This window comes from Propithecus coquereli, unplaced genomic scaffold (assembly GCF_000956105.1).
Source record: "Propithecus coquereli isolate 6110/MARCELLA unplaced genomic scaffold, Pcoq_1.0 Scaffold35, whole genome shotgun sequence".
Taxonomy (NCBI): Eukaryota; Metazoa; Chordata; class Mammalia; order Primates; family Indriidae; genus Propithecus; species Propithecus coquereli.
In genome coordinates, this window is record NW_012149174.1 from 6,556,829 (window position 1) to 6,571,654 (window position 14,826).

General features: G+C 48.5%; 1 protein-coding gene across 1 annotated transcript in view; it reads left to right on the forward strand.

Annotated features, from left to right (window-relative positions):
• The window catches only part of JPH2 (junctophilin 2), a 66,452-nt gene that overhangs the window by 13,578 nt on the left and 38,048 nt on the right, over positions 1–14,826 (forward strand). Inside the window, exon 2 of the mRNA XM_012651184.1 lies at positions 9,647–10,436. Within this exon, the coding sequence (XP_012506638.1) occupies positions 9,647–10,436 (790 nt within the window). The remainder of the gene's footprint in view (positions 1–9,646; positions 10,437–14,826) is intronic.

Consider the following 14,826-nt stretch of genomic DNA (forward strand, 5'->3'; position numbering starts at 1 on the left):
AGAGAGAGAGAGAGAGAGAGAGAGAGAGAAGAGGGAGGTGCCAGACTATTCTTAACAACCAGCTCTTGGGAACTCATAGAGTGACAATTCACTCACCCCCTGAGGGAGGGCATCCATCTCTTCATGAGAGATCCACCACCGTGACCCAAACACCTCCTATTAGGCCCCAACATTGGGGAGGAAATTTCAACATGAGGTTCGGAAAGGGGCAGACATCCAAACCTGAGTTTAGGTGAGGACTTCTGAACCGTTAACTTGTAAGGGATGTTCTAAGATTCTTAGAGGTACAAGCACTCGTCAGGGCACTTGGCTGTGACTGCCAACACCTGCCACACTGTGTCATCATGAGCAAGTCATTTAAATTCTTAGTTTCAGTTTTTCCAACTGTAAAATCAGAATGATGATACCTGTTATCTATTAGGATTTTTTTTTTGTCTGCAGGTAACAGAAATGACTTAAACCAGTACTTTCCAAGAGAAGTATAATGTGAGCTATGTATGTAATTTAAAATTTTCTAGTAGCCACATTTTAAAAGGGTGAAATTAATTTTAATATATTTTATTTAACCCATTATTCAAAATATCTTTTCTGTGTATAATCAATATATAATTATTCATGAAATATTTTACATTCTTTTTGCAAAAATTCTTTGAAATTCAGTGCTACTCAATGTCCACATGTGGCTAGTGGCTACCATATTAGACAATACAGACTGAAATAATAAGGATATTTATGATCTCATGTAAACAAGAATCCAGAGATAGAGCAGCTCTAGGACTGGTTAACTCAGCGACTCAATAGCGTCAACAAGGACCCCAGGTTCCTGCCACCTTTCTGCTCTGCCATCCACAGAATGTCAGATTTGTTTTCAGTTAACTCTCCTCATGGCCCTAAGATGGCTGCCATAGCTCCAGGGGTCACCTCAAGATGCATCAACATCCAGCAGAAGAAGAGGGTGTGTTTCTCTACATGTATCTCTTCATAAGAGCAAAGAACTCTTTCCTGCTTCCCCTGCTCCCCCACCCACCTGACTTTTCCTTGATCTCAGTGTCAGATTTCATCATGTACTCATGTTTAATTCAATCATAGGTAAGGAAGATAGACCTGAAAGCCTGGGTTAGAGCAATCAGGATTTATCCCTGGAATTGGAGACAGGCTTACCTCTCTAATTCATGGAGGAGGACTGGACACTAGAACAAAATTGAAGTTCTATCAGCAAAGAAGTAGAAAATTTCTGTTGTGCAAAGTAGGTTTAATGGAATACAAATCCTGGCAGATGTCATGCAAAAAGTGTCTTCTCATTAAATATCATCTGCCTCTTGGACATTCATGGTACTCATGAATACATTAAGTGTTCTGATAAGTCCCGTGATAAGGGAACCTTTCATTTTATTTAACTTTGATTTTTCTCAAACTTTCTTGACTTCAGAACTGTTGTGGTTTCTTTTCCTCCTGATGAAAACCCAAATCTTGAGAAACACGTTTTTGGAGATCTTGTCTTAATGGATTATTTTTTTGTACATACAGCAGGGAATATCTTCCACAGGCTATAAGCTACCACGTTGACCCCTTTTGGTTGGAACTGAATGTCCTGCACAAACATGTTGGGAAAATTCCTACAGACAAGGGCAAAGGCAGAGTAGCCAGGGGCTCAGACCACAATCATCATTTCCCTGAAAAAGAACAAAAAGTACAGTTTCCTCGGGGCTAACCTCATCCAAACCTTGGATTCATACTCTGTGGGGAAGTCTCACATAAGATCACATGCCGAGGCCACCGGTATATGGTTATTTGCTTATTTTCCTTGCCTTAGCCCTGATGATCCATGTAGTGTCTTCCTTCCTGAGATACACAGGCCTCTTTGTCAAAGCACATGTATTCAGACTGATGTTTAAAACCACAGTAGAAGCCCTTTTATCTGATATCATCAAGACCAGTTGTAAGCTGGTTAATTGAATGAGTCAGTGAAAGCAGAGAAACATAAAAAAGATGCAAATATTATAATTTTTTATTTTAATTTATATCACATATATGTATAATCATTCAACCTTTATTTTTCATTCCCTGATCTTTCGATGACAAAGTCTTCATTGAATGGAGTTTCTCATTGTCTTTCGTGCATGCCCATGATGTATAGCCTACAATTTCCCATTTCTTTCGATTTCTTTAAAGTGGAATGAGAAGTTAAAGGCACTTGCAAAGCAATCCAAACGTAGAAAATGTCTAGATTTTTACAATTTCATTCCCAATCTTTTATAGTTATTTAATTCGTACTGAATTCGAGGACACGTTTTCAGGGATTCTCCTTTACAGACGTCCAAAAGCATTTGGCTTTTCGGGGAAATAACAAAACTCTTTTTTTGGCACATTCATTTTTCATTGGTTTACATGATAAACATTAATACATCGCATCATCTCAATGATGAATACAACTGAAGTCAACGAGTTGGGGAACAGTGTTAAAATAATGATACAACTTCGTATGTGGGTATAGACGCATGGTCGCTGGCTAGAGTACAGTGTACCAGCCCGCGATATCCATGCGCTAAGGGCGTCCGTTAGCAGGTTTTATAGGAGGGCAGCTGGTTGCTTGGCGGTCAGTGGAGAGGTTTTACAGCTCCCAGCCCAGGAAGCACATCAGAATAATCTGAGCTGCCTTAAAAACCCCAATGTCCAGATCAACCACGTCATAATCTCTGGCCAGGAAGGTGGATCTTGTACTGCAGATATGGCTTCCAAAACTATTCTGTGGCATGTGTTTAGGGACATGAAGGCAGACGAACGGACCCCAACATTTTCTTCCTCCCAAGGACAGAAGCTCTGAGGCCTCCTCACTGAGTCAGGGGTGTGCCCAAACCAGCAAGACCTGCGTGTTCCAGAGCACAGACGTGCTTTCTTATAAGTAACTCGACCTAGGCGGAAAATGGGAGCCGGTCTCACTTTCTCCCTCTAAGTTCTCTCTGTCTTCCCTGGGTCCTTTTCATCTTTCCAGTTAATCCTTTCTGGGCCAGCTTTTCTGAGCAAAGACTCTCACCTGCCAAAAAGCTAGCCTTTATTGAGCACTTGCTGTGTGCCAGGCCCTGTGTTAGCTGCCTCACATATAGTTCATATATTCTTCAACCAACCCTCCGCACTCCCTGCCACTCAAGACCTGGAGCATCACCTCTCCTCTGGACCGTTGCTGTGGCTGCCATGTGTTTATTTTTGTGATTGGTTAATTAAATGTAGTCTATCCCTGGCATTCAACTCCAAGCCCCTTGTGGGCCGCGGCTGTGTATGTTTAGCTCACCGTTGTATCCCAGCACCTAGCATGATGAATGTGTGGTCTGTAGCAAATCCTTGTCAAATCCGAAGGAATGAATGAACACCCAGACGAAGTAGGTATCATCACCTCCATTTCACAGGACAAACTGGAGCTCAGTAGGCTTAATGAATTCATGCATGTTTTAGAACGACCCGGTGTCCGAGTTAAGGTTAAAATCCATGTTATTCTATACTAAACCAGAGCAACTGCAGGGAAAAGGCTATATTCAGGTTTCATTGAATTCAGGAGCCCTGTCTGAGGGACAGGACTGTATTTACCGTGTTTACAGCCTTCACTAGCCTTTTCCATGCACCCCAATAACGCCCAGGGTTTGAGCTGCTGAATCTAGACCTGAACACCCTTGGCAGTCGCCGCCATTCGCTATTGAGCACCTATTGCATGCTGAGTCATGAGGGAAAAGAGATGGGGTTTCTACCCCTCGAAGGACATTCAGGAAATGATAGTTGAGAATTCATCAGATGTTTACTGAAGGCATCTGTGGGCCTGGGAACTGTGCTTCATGCTAGGATTATGGCGGGAATAAGGTAGACACGGCTCCCTCCCTCTTGGAAGCCAATGGCAGGTAGGGAAGGCTTATAGTGCACAAATGGTCATAATAATTATTTAAGCGCACTAGGGGAAAGCGCTAAGAAGAAGGGAGGCATAACAGCATGTGTCTGTTTCCCGCAGCGCTCAGGGAATGGGGCTCAAGAAATCTTCCTGGACGAAATCACAATTAAACTGAAGCTTGAATTATCAGTAGAAGTTGGCCAGGGGATGGGGGAGGAGAAGAGCACACTGAGAAAAGGGGACAGCATGTGCAAAGTCCCTGGGGTGGGAAGGTGAGTGTGACTAGAGAGCAGTTCAAAGTGAGGCAGGGGAGGTGGCAGGGGCAGCCTATGCCAGGCTTTGTGGGCTGCTGAGGATCTTGGTCCTTGCTCTGAGGACAATAGGAATCCCTGCGGGATTTACAAAGCCTAGCGAGGGAGCAGCCCAAAGTGTATCAGAGGAGGCACTGCCTTCTGAAGAGGGTCCCTCTCTGCAGATGGCTGTGGGCAGGGTCTTCTTTCTTTGGATGTGTTCTTCCTGTCCCCAGGGAGAACTGTCCTGTCTTAGAGAGAGTCAGGCTGGGGATGGCCCCAGCAGTTGGCTTTTCCCCCTTCCCAGGGCCCCGTCACTCCCAGGCTCCCTTGGGTGTCTGTGCCTCTTGCCACTTGCTTGTAAGTTTCCTAATATAGCCTGGCCGTTTCCTACCCAACTGGTGGCCAAGAGCAGCTCTCCTGTTGCAATCTCAGTTTTTTCCTGAGCTTAAAGGGACCATGTCAGCCCATTTCATGCCAAGTTTAAGCTAAAGGTAGGTTGGCTGATTTAATTTCACAAACTTGTCCAACCCAGAGATTAGATGTCTTCTCTCTATCCCCAAATTTTCCATCTTCTCTGCTCTATTCTTGTTCACTTTCTCCTTTCATATTTTTTTTTCTTCTTTCTTCCGAGAAGACCTGGAAGGAGCATAGCTGGACACGCATGGATGTGAGTTTTGCCTCTGGCTTGTTTATTGGCCGTGTCATCTTAGATGAGTCCTTTGTCCTTGCTGGACCTTAGTTTTTTCTCGTCTTTAAAGTAGTCACCATACAATATCTCTCCAGTTATTTTCACAGAGGTGTTTTCAGAGGGATAAAGCAGAAAGCATAAACTGTTATAGAATGTATGCGGTTCATTCACTCATTCATTCATTCAACAAATATTTGTTGAGTACCTATTTGGCACTGTTCTAGACACTGAGGATACTGCAGTGAACAAAAACAGAAAGGAATCCCTGTCTTTACGGAGCTTGCATGCCAGTAAGGGAGATGGTCAATAAACAACAGAAAAAGCAAAATATGTTATAGCAGATATGCTACGAGGAAAAATAAAGCAAAGAAGGGAGATATAAAATCTTGGGTAGGGGTGATAATTTTAAATAGTGTGGTCAGGGATGGCTTTACTAAGAAGGTGACATTTGAGTAAAGGCTTGAAGATGGCAAGGAGGTGAGCCACATAGATATCTGAGGAAGAGCATTCCAGGCAGAGGGAACAGCACGTGCAAAGGTCCTGAGGCAGGCCCATGGCTAGCGTGTGGGAGGAACAGCAAAGCGGCCTTTGTGGCTAGAGTGGAGTGAGGGAAGGGGGAGAATGGAAGAGAAGGGAACAGAGGAGTGATGGGGATGAGGTCAGGTAGGGCCTTGTGGGCCATTAAGGACTTCAGCTTTTCCTCTGAGTGAGAAGGAGCAATGCAGTGTCGTAATCTGACTTACTCTATTCGAACAGAATCCCTCTGATTGCTGTGTTAGAAATAGGTAGAAGGGGCACGGGCAGAAGCAGGAGACCAATGTGGCAGCGACTATGAAAATCCAGGTGAGAGAGAACAGTGGCTCAGACCACCTTCTAGTCGAAGTGGAGGTGGTGAGAAGCGGCTGGATTCTAGATGCATTTGGAAAGTAGAGCTGATGGATTTCCTGATGGGTGTTTTTTTTTTTTTTCTTAAATTTTATTTTACAATTTATTTATTTAAATTTTTGAACAATCAACTTTACTGATGTATAATTTCCGTACGATAAAATACATTTGAAGTATACATTGGTGACAAATGTATGCACCTGTGTAAACTACCAGCACAATCAAGATACAGCACATTTCCACCAACTCAGAGAGTCTCCTTGTGCTCCCTTTGCATTTGATCCCTCCCTGGCAACCACAGATCCGCTTTGTGCCGCCATAGGTTAGTTCCTCCCAGACTTTCATGTAATTCGAATCATACAGTTTGTGCTCCTTGTCTCTGGCTTCATTCACTTGGCGTGTTTTGGATATCCATCCATGTGTTGCGTGTAACAGTATTTCATCACATGGCTGCACTACCATTCGTTTATCCACATACCACGTGATGGACTTTTGGGTTGTTTCCGTTTTGTGTTGTCTCATTTTTTTATCCTCAAAAAAATCCTGCAGAGGGGTATCACTTTTTCATTTTCCAGATAAGGAAACTGAGAATCAGAAGAAGCAACTTGTCTAAGGTTCCACCCCTTAGATGATATTTGGAACCAGGTTGACTCCACGTCCATTCTGTCCCTCTGCCCCCATCCAATGTAGTCACATGCGAATGAGCTTGGAAAGTGGAACCTATTCGTTCCCCATCTGTCCGTCTCCCCAGTTTTCAACCGTTGGACCACATTCTCATTTCTCTGGCCACTGCACCTCCCACGCACCCCCATTTCCCCACTCGCTCAGCTTCAGTTGGATCTTAGTTCAAGCCCCAGTTCTGTTCCCAGTCATGTAACTTCTCTGGACACCAATCCACCTGTGCAATGGAGATCATTTTTGCATCTTCCTCTCGGAGAACCTGCCTGATGCTCTCCCCTCCATTTCTCTTTGGCCCTTTTATAGCTGATACTTCAAGATCCTTGGTTTTTCCAGGCTGGTCACTGAAGGGAAGGAGGGCCCAGATGTCTCTCACCTCTGGCTGCTCCTCCTGCTGTACAGAGGGCCTGGGAGCACCAGGGACCTTCCCTGACAGATTAAATCAGAACTTCTGGTGGTGAGGCCCAGGGACCCATTGTTTTATTGGAGAGCTTCCCCGGTGCTTCTAATGTGCACCAGGATTAAGAACCATGGGCTCGGAGCATGAGCTTTGGTATCAGATAGACTTAGGTTTGGATCCTGCTTCTTTGGTCAAGTTGCTTTACCTCTCAGACCACCAGCTTTCCCTCCTGGAAATAAGCATCACCATGGGACCTGCCTCACAAGACTGCTGAGAGGTTTAAGTGAGCCTTTGACAGTGTACCTGATCCTTAATGGGGGCTCTTAATGCAGAAGGGGCTAGGGTGGGGGTAGGGGTGGGGCCCTGAACTGGAGCAGCCTGTGCTAGGAGGGACCAGGCAGTGCAGGGGCATCTACATGTGCTGTCCTTTGCCTCCAGAGGCACAGTGTCCCAATTTCTAGAAGTCCACCATCTCAGAGTTAGGTCAAGCCCTAGAGAGCTTTTCACCCAACACATCATTGACAGACAAGGCAACTGAGGCATTAAGAAAGGGAGTTGCCCAAGGTCACCCAATGAGAGGAGTCTGTGGACAGGCCCAGACAGTCATTCTGCAGACATCAACAGAGCACGTCTATGTGCCAGGTTCCAGGGATCCATCAGAGAACAAAACAGAAAAGATCCCTGTCTTCATGGAGCTTCCATTCTAGCAAGGGAAGAAAAGCAATAAATGTCATAAATAGGTCATATATATGTTAGAGGGTGAGAAATGCTGTGGGGAAAAAAAGGACAAGTAGGAAAGGGAGCAGAGTGCTGGCTGGGGTGAGGTGCCGACATACTGCAGTTTTCAACAGCACGGTCAGGGTAGGTCTCATGGTGCAAAGACTTGAAGGATATTTGAGGAAAAGAGTCCCAGGCAGCGGGAACAGCCAGTGCAAAAGACAGAATACGAGCACGCCTGTTGGAGTGGGCTTAGGAGTCCCTTTCCTGGTTGGCTGTTTCTGTTACCCAGCCATCCTGCTCTTGGGCATTTGATGGAAAGAAGGCCATTTGGCTTTTGTTAACCAGGGGAAAGGATAAGCTTGTGTTTAAAACAAAGGCTGCTAATTTCTGCCTTTAGTTCAGTTAACGTTATGTGTCAGGTACCGTTCTATGTGCTGGAGGGACGAAGATGGAGGCAGTGGTGCTGCCGTGGGAGAGAGAGACCAAGATGGCGGCACAGGTGTGTGTGTGGGTGGGTGAGGGGAGATGTGACCTGGAGGCGGCTGTGTATCCCCATCTGTGGAGACGTCAGTCTCCAAGCTGACATCTGCAGAGGAGAGGGGAAAGGGTTGGGGAAGTCAGCAGGACATAGATGGCAATTAAAACACACTGGATGGTGCATTCGCCCAAGGAGAATGGGAGAAGGTTTTGGAGGGAGCCCTGGGAGGAACCACATGTTGGGATGGGGGTTATTTTGGCAGCTGTGTATCAGTTTGTTCACGTAACTCAGGTGCCCTCACGTGTTAGCACAATTTTATAAAATCACAGCATCACAACATTTTTTTTTTTGAGACAGAGTCTTGCTCTGTCATCCTGGGTAGAGTGCAATGGTGTCATCACTCACCGCAACCTCAAACTCCTGGGCTCAAGCCATCCTCCTGCCTCAGCCTCCCGAGTAGCTGGGACTACAGGTGTGCCAGGACACCCAGCTAATTTTTCTATGTTTAGTAGAGACGGAGTCTCGCTCTTGCTTAGGCTGATCTTGAGCTCCTGAGCTGAAACAATCCTCCCACCTCGGCCCTCCCAGAGTGCTAGGATTACAGGTGTGAGCCACCACACCCTGCCTCAACATATCTTTTTGTTCAGAGTTTTTCAGTGGTATTAACTCATTTAAACCTAAAAAAAAACCCTATGAGGTAAGAGACAGTTGTTATCTCTGACAGATGAAGAAGCTGAGGTACAGAGAGGTTAAGTCAGTTGCCCAAGGTCACACAGCTGGGAAGGGCAGAGGCAGGATTTGGACCCAGGAGCCTGGCTCTGGAGCCTGTGCTCCTAACCACTAGTCTGTGCTGGCTTTCAACTCACGTAAGGCTTGTGTGGCCTACTAACAAACTCTATCATTCCAGAAGCTCGTGACTTGTGTACCGGCAGGCCTTGGTTGCTGACACCTCCTCGTACACACCACTGTCCTTTGTATGCTTGGTTTCACATGGTCTCAGTTTCACTAACGCCCACAACCTCACACACTCAGCCTCGAGTGCCTCATATTTGTTCTCTGACACTCAGAGGGCCTTGCACACTCAGAACCTCATACACATCCCTCACGTCACCTCCACGGGGCCTCAGGCACTCACCCCACCATGTACACACCAACCTGCGCATTCACGATCAAAAGACACTGGCACGCATGCCCACAAAGGTGTAAACACAGTCTGGTACAGATACACACACTCACAGCCCTGTGTTCTCCAATTTTTACACCATGGTGCAAACTCACTGGCTTGTGTCACCTGGGATGCTAGGATTACTGCGCATGCGCATTTAACCTCGCGGACCCACAGGCCCTTGCCTGTTCACACAGCTTTGCACTTCTGCACGCTGGCTCGCTCATCTTGCACACTTGTGACCTTGCCGTGTTCCCACCAGAGGAAATACTCACACCACGGTGCAAACTCCTCCTGGCTTGCCCACTCGTGTTAACCTCGCACAGGCACGGTCACCTGGCACCCTCTGCCCCCGCGGCTGTTCGTGCTCTCTCTCAGCCCCGCTCTGCCTTGCACACCAAGTCACTGTGCACACGCGGGGCCCCGTCGTGCCGCCCCACTGACGCGCCCTCTCCTCGCCCGCAGGGACATACCAAGGCCAGTTCACCAACGGCATGCGCCACGGCTACGGGGTGCGCCAGAGCGTGCCCTACGGGATGGCGGTGGTGGTGCGCTCGCCGCTGCGCACGTCGCTGTCGTCCCTGCGCAGCGAGCACAGCAACGGCACGGTGGCCCCGGACTCGCCCGCCTCGCCGGCCTCCGACGGCCCGACGCTGCCCTCGCCCGCCATCCCGCGCGGCGGCTTCGCGCTCAGCCTGCTGGCCAACGCCGACGCGGCCGCGCGGGCGCCCAAGGGCGGCGGCCTGTTCCAGCGGGGCGCGCTGCTGGGCAAGCTGCGGCGCACCGAGTCGCGCACGTCCCTGGGCAGCCAGCGCAGCCGCGTCAGCTTCCTCAAGAGCGACCTCAGCTCGGGCGCCAGCGACGCCGCCTCCACCGCCAGCCTGGGCGAGGGCGCCGAGGGCGCCGACGAGGCCGCGCCCTTCGAGGCCGACATCGACGCCACCACCACCGAGACCTACATGGGCGAGTGGAAGAATGACAAGCGCTCGGGCTTCGGCGTGAGCGAGCGCTCCAGCGGCCTCCGCTACGAGGGCGAGTGGCTGGACAACCTGCGCCACGGCTACGGCTGCACCACGCTGCCCGACGGCCACCGCGAGGAGGGCAAGTACCGCCACAACGTGCTGGTCAAGGGCACCAAGCGCCGCGTGCTGCCGCTCAAGAGCAACAAGGTCCGCCAGAAGGTGGAGCACAGTGTGGAGGGCGCCCAGCGCGCCGCCGCCATCGCGCGCCAGAAGGCCGAGATCGCCGCCTCCAGGTAGGACCCCTGCTGGGGGCGGATGGGAGGGGCTCGGGTCGGGGAAGGGGTCCTGGGGCAGGGCAACCCAGGAGGCCCTGTCTCCAAGCCTGTTTCTGCTTCTTTTACCGTCAGGGGTTCCCCATCATCTTTAGGGGGTTAACTGGATGCTCTCCAGGAGCTGGTGTCAGCTGTTCACCCAACCATTCATCCTCTCATCCATCCACTGAGCCTCACCCAACCCCTCCATTGACTTAAGCCTTCTGTTCACCCAATCTTTCTAATATCCACCCGAACAACCACCTCTCCAATCATCCACCCCAGCCTCCCCCCACTCCACTTTCTATTTACCCACTCAGCCATCCGCTCACCTATCCATCCACCCAGCCACGCAGCCAGCCACCCAGACGTCCATCCGAATCCATCCAATCCCTTCATTCACCTAACTTCTCTAACACCCACTGAACAACTCTTTTCACCCACCCAACCATCTCCAGTCAGGAAACCCCTCTGATGTCCACCTGAACAACCACTCATCCACACAACCACTTGTTCACTCCCATCCACCCATCCAATTTTCCATCCTTTTATCCACCTTAACCATCAGCTCAACTACCCAGACATCCATCCAAACATCCAGACACCCATTCTACCACTCATCCATCCCCTTATCCACCAATCACCTGCTCTCACGCAACTGTTTCCATCCACCCGGCCACCCATCTTGACGTGCAATCACACGTCAATTCACACAACTACCTCCACTTATCCAGCCACCCCCATCACCCAATAACAGTTCCATCCAACAGTCCGTCCGCACTTCCATTCATTCCCCCGCCCACCCAACCCTGCATCAATCCACCCTCCCATCCGCTAAGCCCCTGTTCTATCATCTGCATTCAAACCCCTCTAAGTCGTCTCACTGTACTTCAGATAAACTGCTAGTATTGGCTCCAAACGTTTGCAGCACGTACTAGGCGCATGGCAATTTTAAGTGCTTTACAAATATTTGACTCATTCACTCCCCTTAACAACCTTATAAGACTCCATTTTGCAGATGAGCTAAAGGAAGCTCAGAGAGATAATGTGACTTGTCCAAAGTCACATTTAGTGAGTGGCATTTCCTAATCTGGTTCCCACCCTCCTATCCAGCCTCATCTTTTTTTTCTTTTTTACCATTTTTGCCCTGGGCCTGGATTGTTTTCCTCTATGCTAGTCACTCTGGCCTTTTATCATCCTTCTGCAGTTCCTCCTGCCACAGGGCCTTTGCTCATGCTACTTCCTCTGCCTGGATTGCTCTCCGTCCTCTGCCTGCCCACTTAATTTCTACACCTCCTTCAAAGCTTAGGTCATGCCTGACTCCCTTGGAGAGCTGACAAGGTCCAACCCCCAGGACAGGCAGACTCTCACTCAACCGCGTGACCTATGCTTAGAGCATATCACAGTTGCAGCTTCATGTTGCTTATGTGATTTGTTTTTTACCTACCACGTGTGAAGGGCTCCCTGTGTGCCGGTCACTGTTCTGAGGTCTTTACCTGTATAACTCATGTAATCTTTACAAGGTCCTAATGAGGCAGGCACTGCTATTATTCTCATTTCGCACATTTGGTGTGAGCTGCAGAGACAGCAGTGGGTGCAACAGGAGGGTGGTGCAAGGCACTCACCTATCCTGGGGCTGTAGCAGTCCTGTTGGAAAAGGGGCCTGTGTTCTTCAGAGTTAAGCAGACCTAGGGCCAAATCCTGGCCCTACCATCTTTGAGCTCAGTGACCTGGGCGGATCAGGTTGCCTGTCTGAGCTTCAGTTTCCCCATCTGTGGCACCACCATTTCTTAGTTGTATGTCCTTGCAAATCAGTTTTCATCTCTAATCTCAATTGTCTCATCTATAAAGATGGGGTTGGTCTAAGGCTTAAGAAAGGTGTAGTGCAGGTGCCGTGGTGCACAGTCCTGTCTCGAGGTGAGTTCCCCAGGAAGCAGACGTGGCGATGGAGATCAGTGAGCAGGAAGTTTATAGGGAGTGCTCTCAGGATCAACGCTGTGGGGATGGGAAGGAAGCAGGATCGGGGCGGTGGGAGATGCTGGGCTGCTGTGCAGTCTCCACAAAGGTCTCAGCCGACCACAAGGGGCGCTCTGCAGAAGTGATGACCTTCAATGTTGTCCCAAATTGGGGTAAGGAGCTGAATCTTTATACCCTCTGCATTGGATGCAGGCTACCTTCCAGAAAGGGCCTTGTCCTAGGGCTGAACAGCTCTCTTCAGCCAAGGGCAGTCTCTGGAGAGGGCTGACAGCTGGCAGCTCTCTGAGCAGCTGGGAGTGGAGAAATAAGTCCTGTAATTCTGAAGAGGAACCTGAGTGGCCCAATCACGGGTCCTACCACAGTGCGGGACACCAAGCATGGGCTTAATAAATATTACTTGTCTTGTCATCATTCAATGAATTCGTTTGACAGATGTGGAAACTGAGGCCCAGAGAAGGAATGTAATGTGCCCAGGACCGTCTGGCTAGCAAGTGGGAGACCCAGGGCAGCGGCCCCTACCCCTAGCTTTCTGATTCCAGAACTTTAACCAGCACATCTTGCTGTCTCTAAACTTTGTAAACTTCCATGCATGTGTGAGCAGTTAATATCATCAAGGGGGAAAGAAGGTGTGGTTGATTTTCTTAAGACTTCATGGTTAGAAGCTACTGTGGTGTGAATGTCCCCTCCAAAACTCTGTCAAAAGTGGATTGTCACTGTAGCAGTATGCTAACAGTGTTGGGAGAGGGGATCAGGCCATGAAGGCTCTGCCCTCACGGGTGGGATTAAAGCCCTCACAAAAGAGCAGGTTTGGACTGAGCACAGTGGTTCACGCCTGTACTCCCAGTGCTTTGGGAGGCCAAGGTGGGAGGATCACTTGAGCTCAGGAGCCCAAGACCAGCCTGGACAACATAATGAGACCTCCTCTCTACAAAAAATAAAATTAAAAAAAAAATCAGCTGGGCAAGGTGGTGTGCCCCTGTAGTCTTAGCTATTCGGGAGGATCCCCTGAGCCCAGGAGTTCGAGGTTCCAGCCTGGGCAACAGAGTGAGACCCTATTGCTTAAAAAAAAAAAAAAATAGTGAGTTTGGCCCCTTTCACCTCTTGGCCCTCCTGCCTTCTGCCATGTGAGGACCCAGGCTTCCTCCCTTCCAGAGAACGCAACGTGCAAGATGTCATCTTGGAGGAAGAGAATGGCCTCACCAGACACTGCACATGCTGGCGCCTTGACCGTAGACTTCCCAGCCCCAGAGCTGTTAGCCAGTACATTTCTGTCGGGTGTCTATTAGCCAGCCTCATGTGTTACAGCAGCACAAATGGTCTAAGACAGAGGCAGAGCCAGGCTTATGACCAGGTGATCAGATAATTTATTGTCTAAACCTGGACACTTTTATGGGTAAAAGGGAGTACTTTTTAAAAATAAAACTTTTATGTTGGGATAATTTTAGATTTATAAAGTTGCAAAGATAGTACAAAAAGTTCCCATGTACTCTCTACCCCTTATGTTAACGTCTTGCATTACCATAATGCATTTGTCAAAACAAACACTGGTACATTACTGTTCACTAACCTCCAGACTGTACTTGAATTTCACTAGTTTTTCCACTAATGTCCTTTTGCTATTCCAGGATCCCATGTCGGATCCCACGGTGCATTAAGTTGTCAGGTATCCTTGGTCTCCTCTGGTCTGTGATACTTTCTCATTCTTTCCTTGTTTTTTATGACTTTGACGGTTTTGAAGAGTACTGGTCAGATATTTTGTAGAATGCCCCTCAATTTAGGTTTGTCTGATGTTTCTTTTCTCTTTTTTTTTCCTTTGTCAAAATAGAGTCTCACTCTGCTACCCGGGCTGGAGTATAGTGGCACAATCATAGCTCACTGTAGCCTTAAACTCCTGGGCTCAAGCAATCTTCCCACTTCAGCCTCCCGGGTAGCTGGGACTACAGGCATATGCCACCATGCTCAGCTAATTTAAAAAAAAAATTTCTGTAGAGATGGGGTCTTGCTGTGTTGCCCAGGCTGGTCTCAAACTCCTGGGCTCAAGCAGTTCTCCCACCTCAGCCTCCCAAAATGCCAGGTTTACAGGTGTGAGCCACCCTGCCTGGCCCTGATATGTTTCTTATAATTAGACTGAGGTTATAGATTTGGGGGAAGAATACCACAGAGGTAAAATGCTCTTCTCATCACATCATATCAGAGGGGCACATGATATCAACATGACTTAGCTCTGGTGATGTTAACCTTGGTCACTTAGGTAAGGTCGTGTCTGCCAGTTTCTCTGATGTTAAATTACTATTTCCTTTTTTCTATACTCTGACTTTGGAATCAGACATTAAGTTCAGCTCGTACTAAAGAGGGAGAAGGGTGTGGAATTAAGCTGCACCCTTTGGAGAAGGGA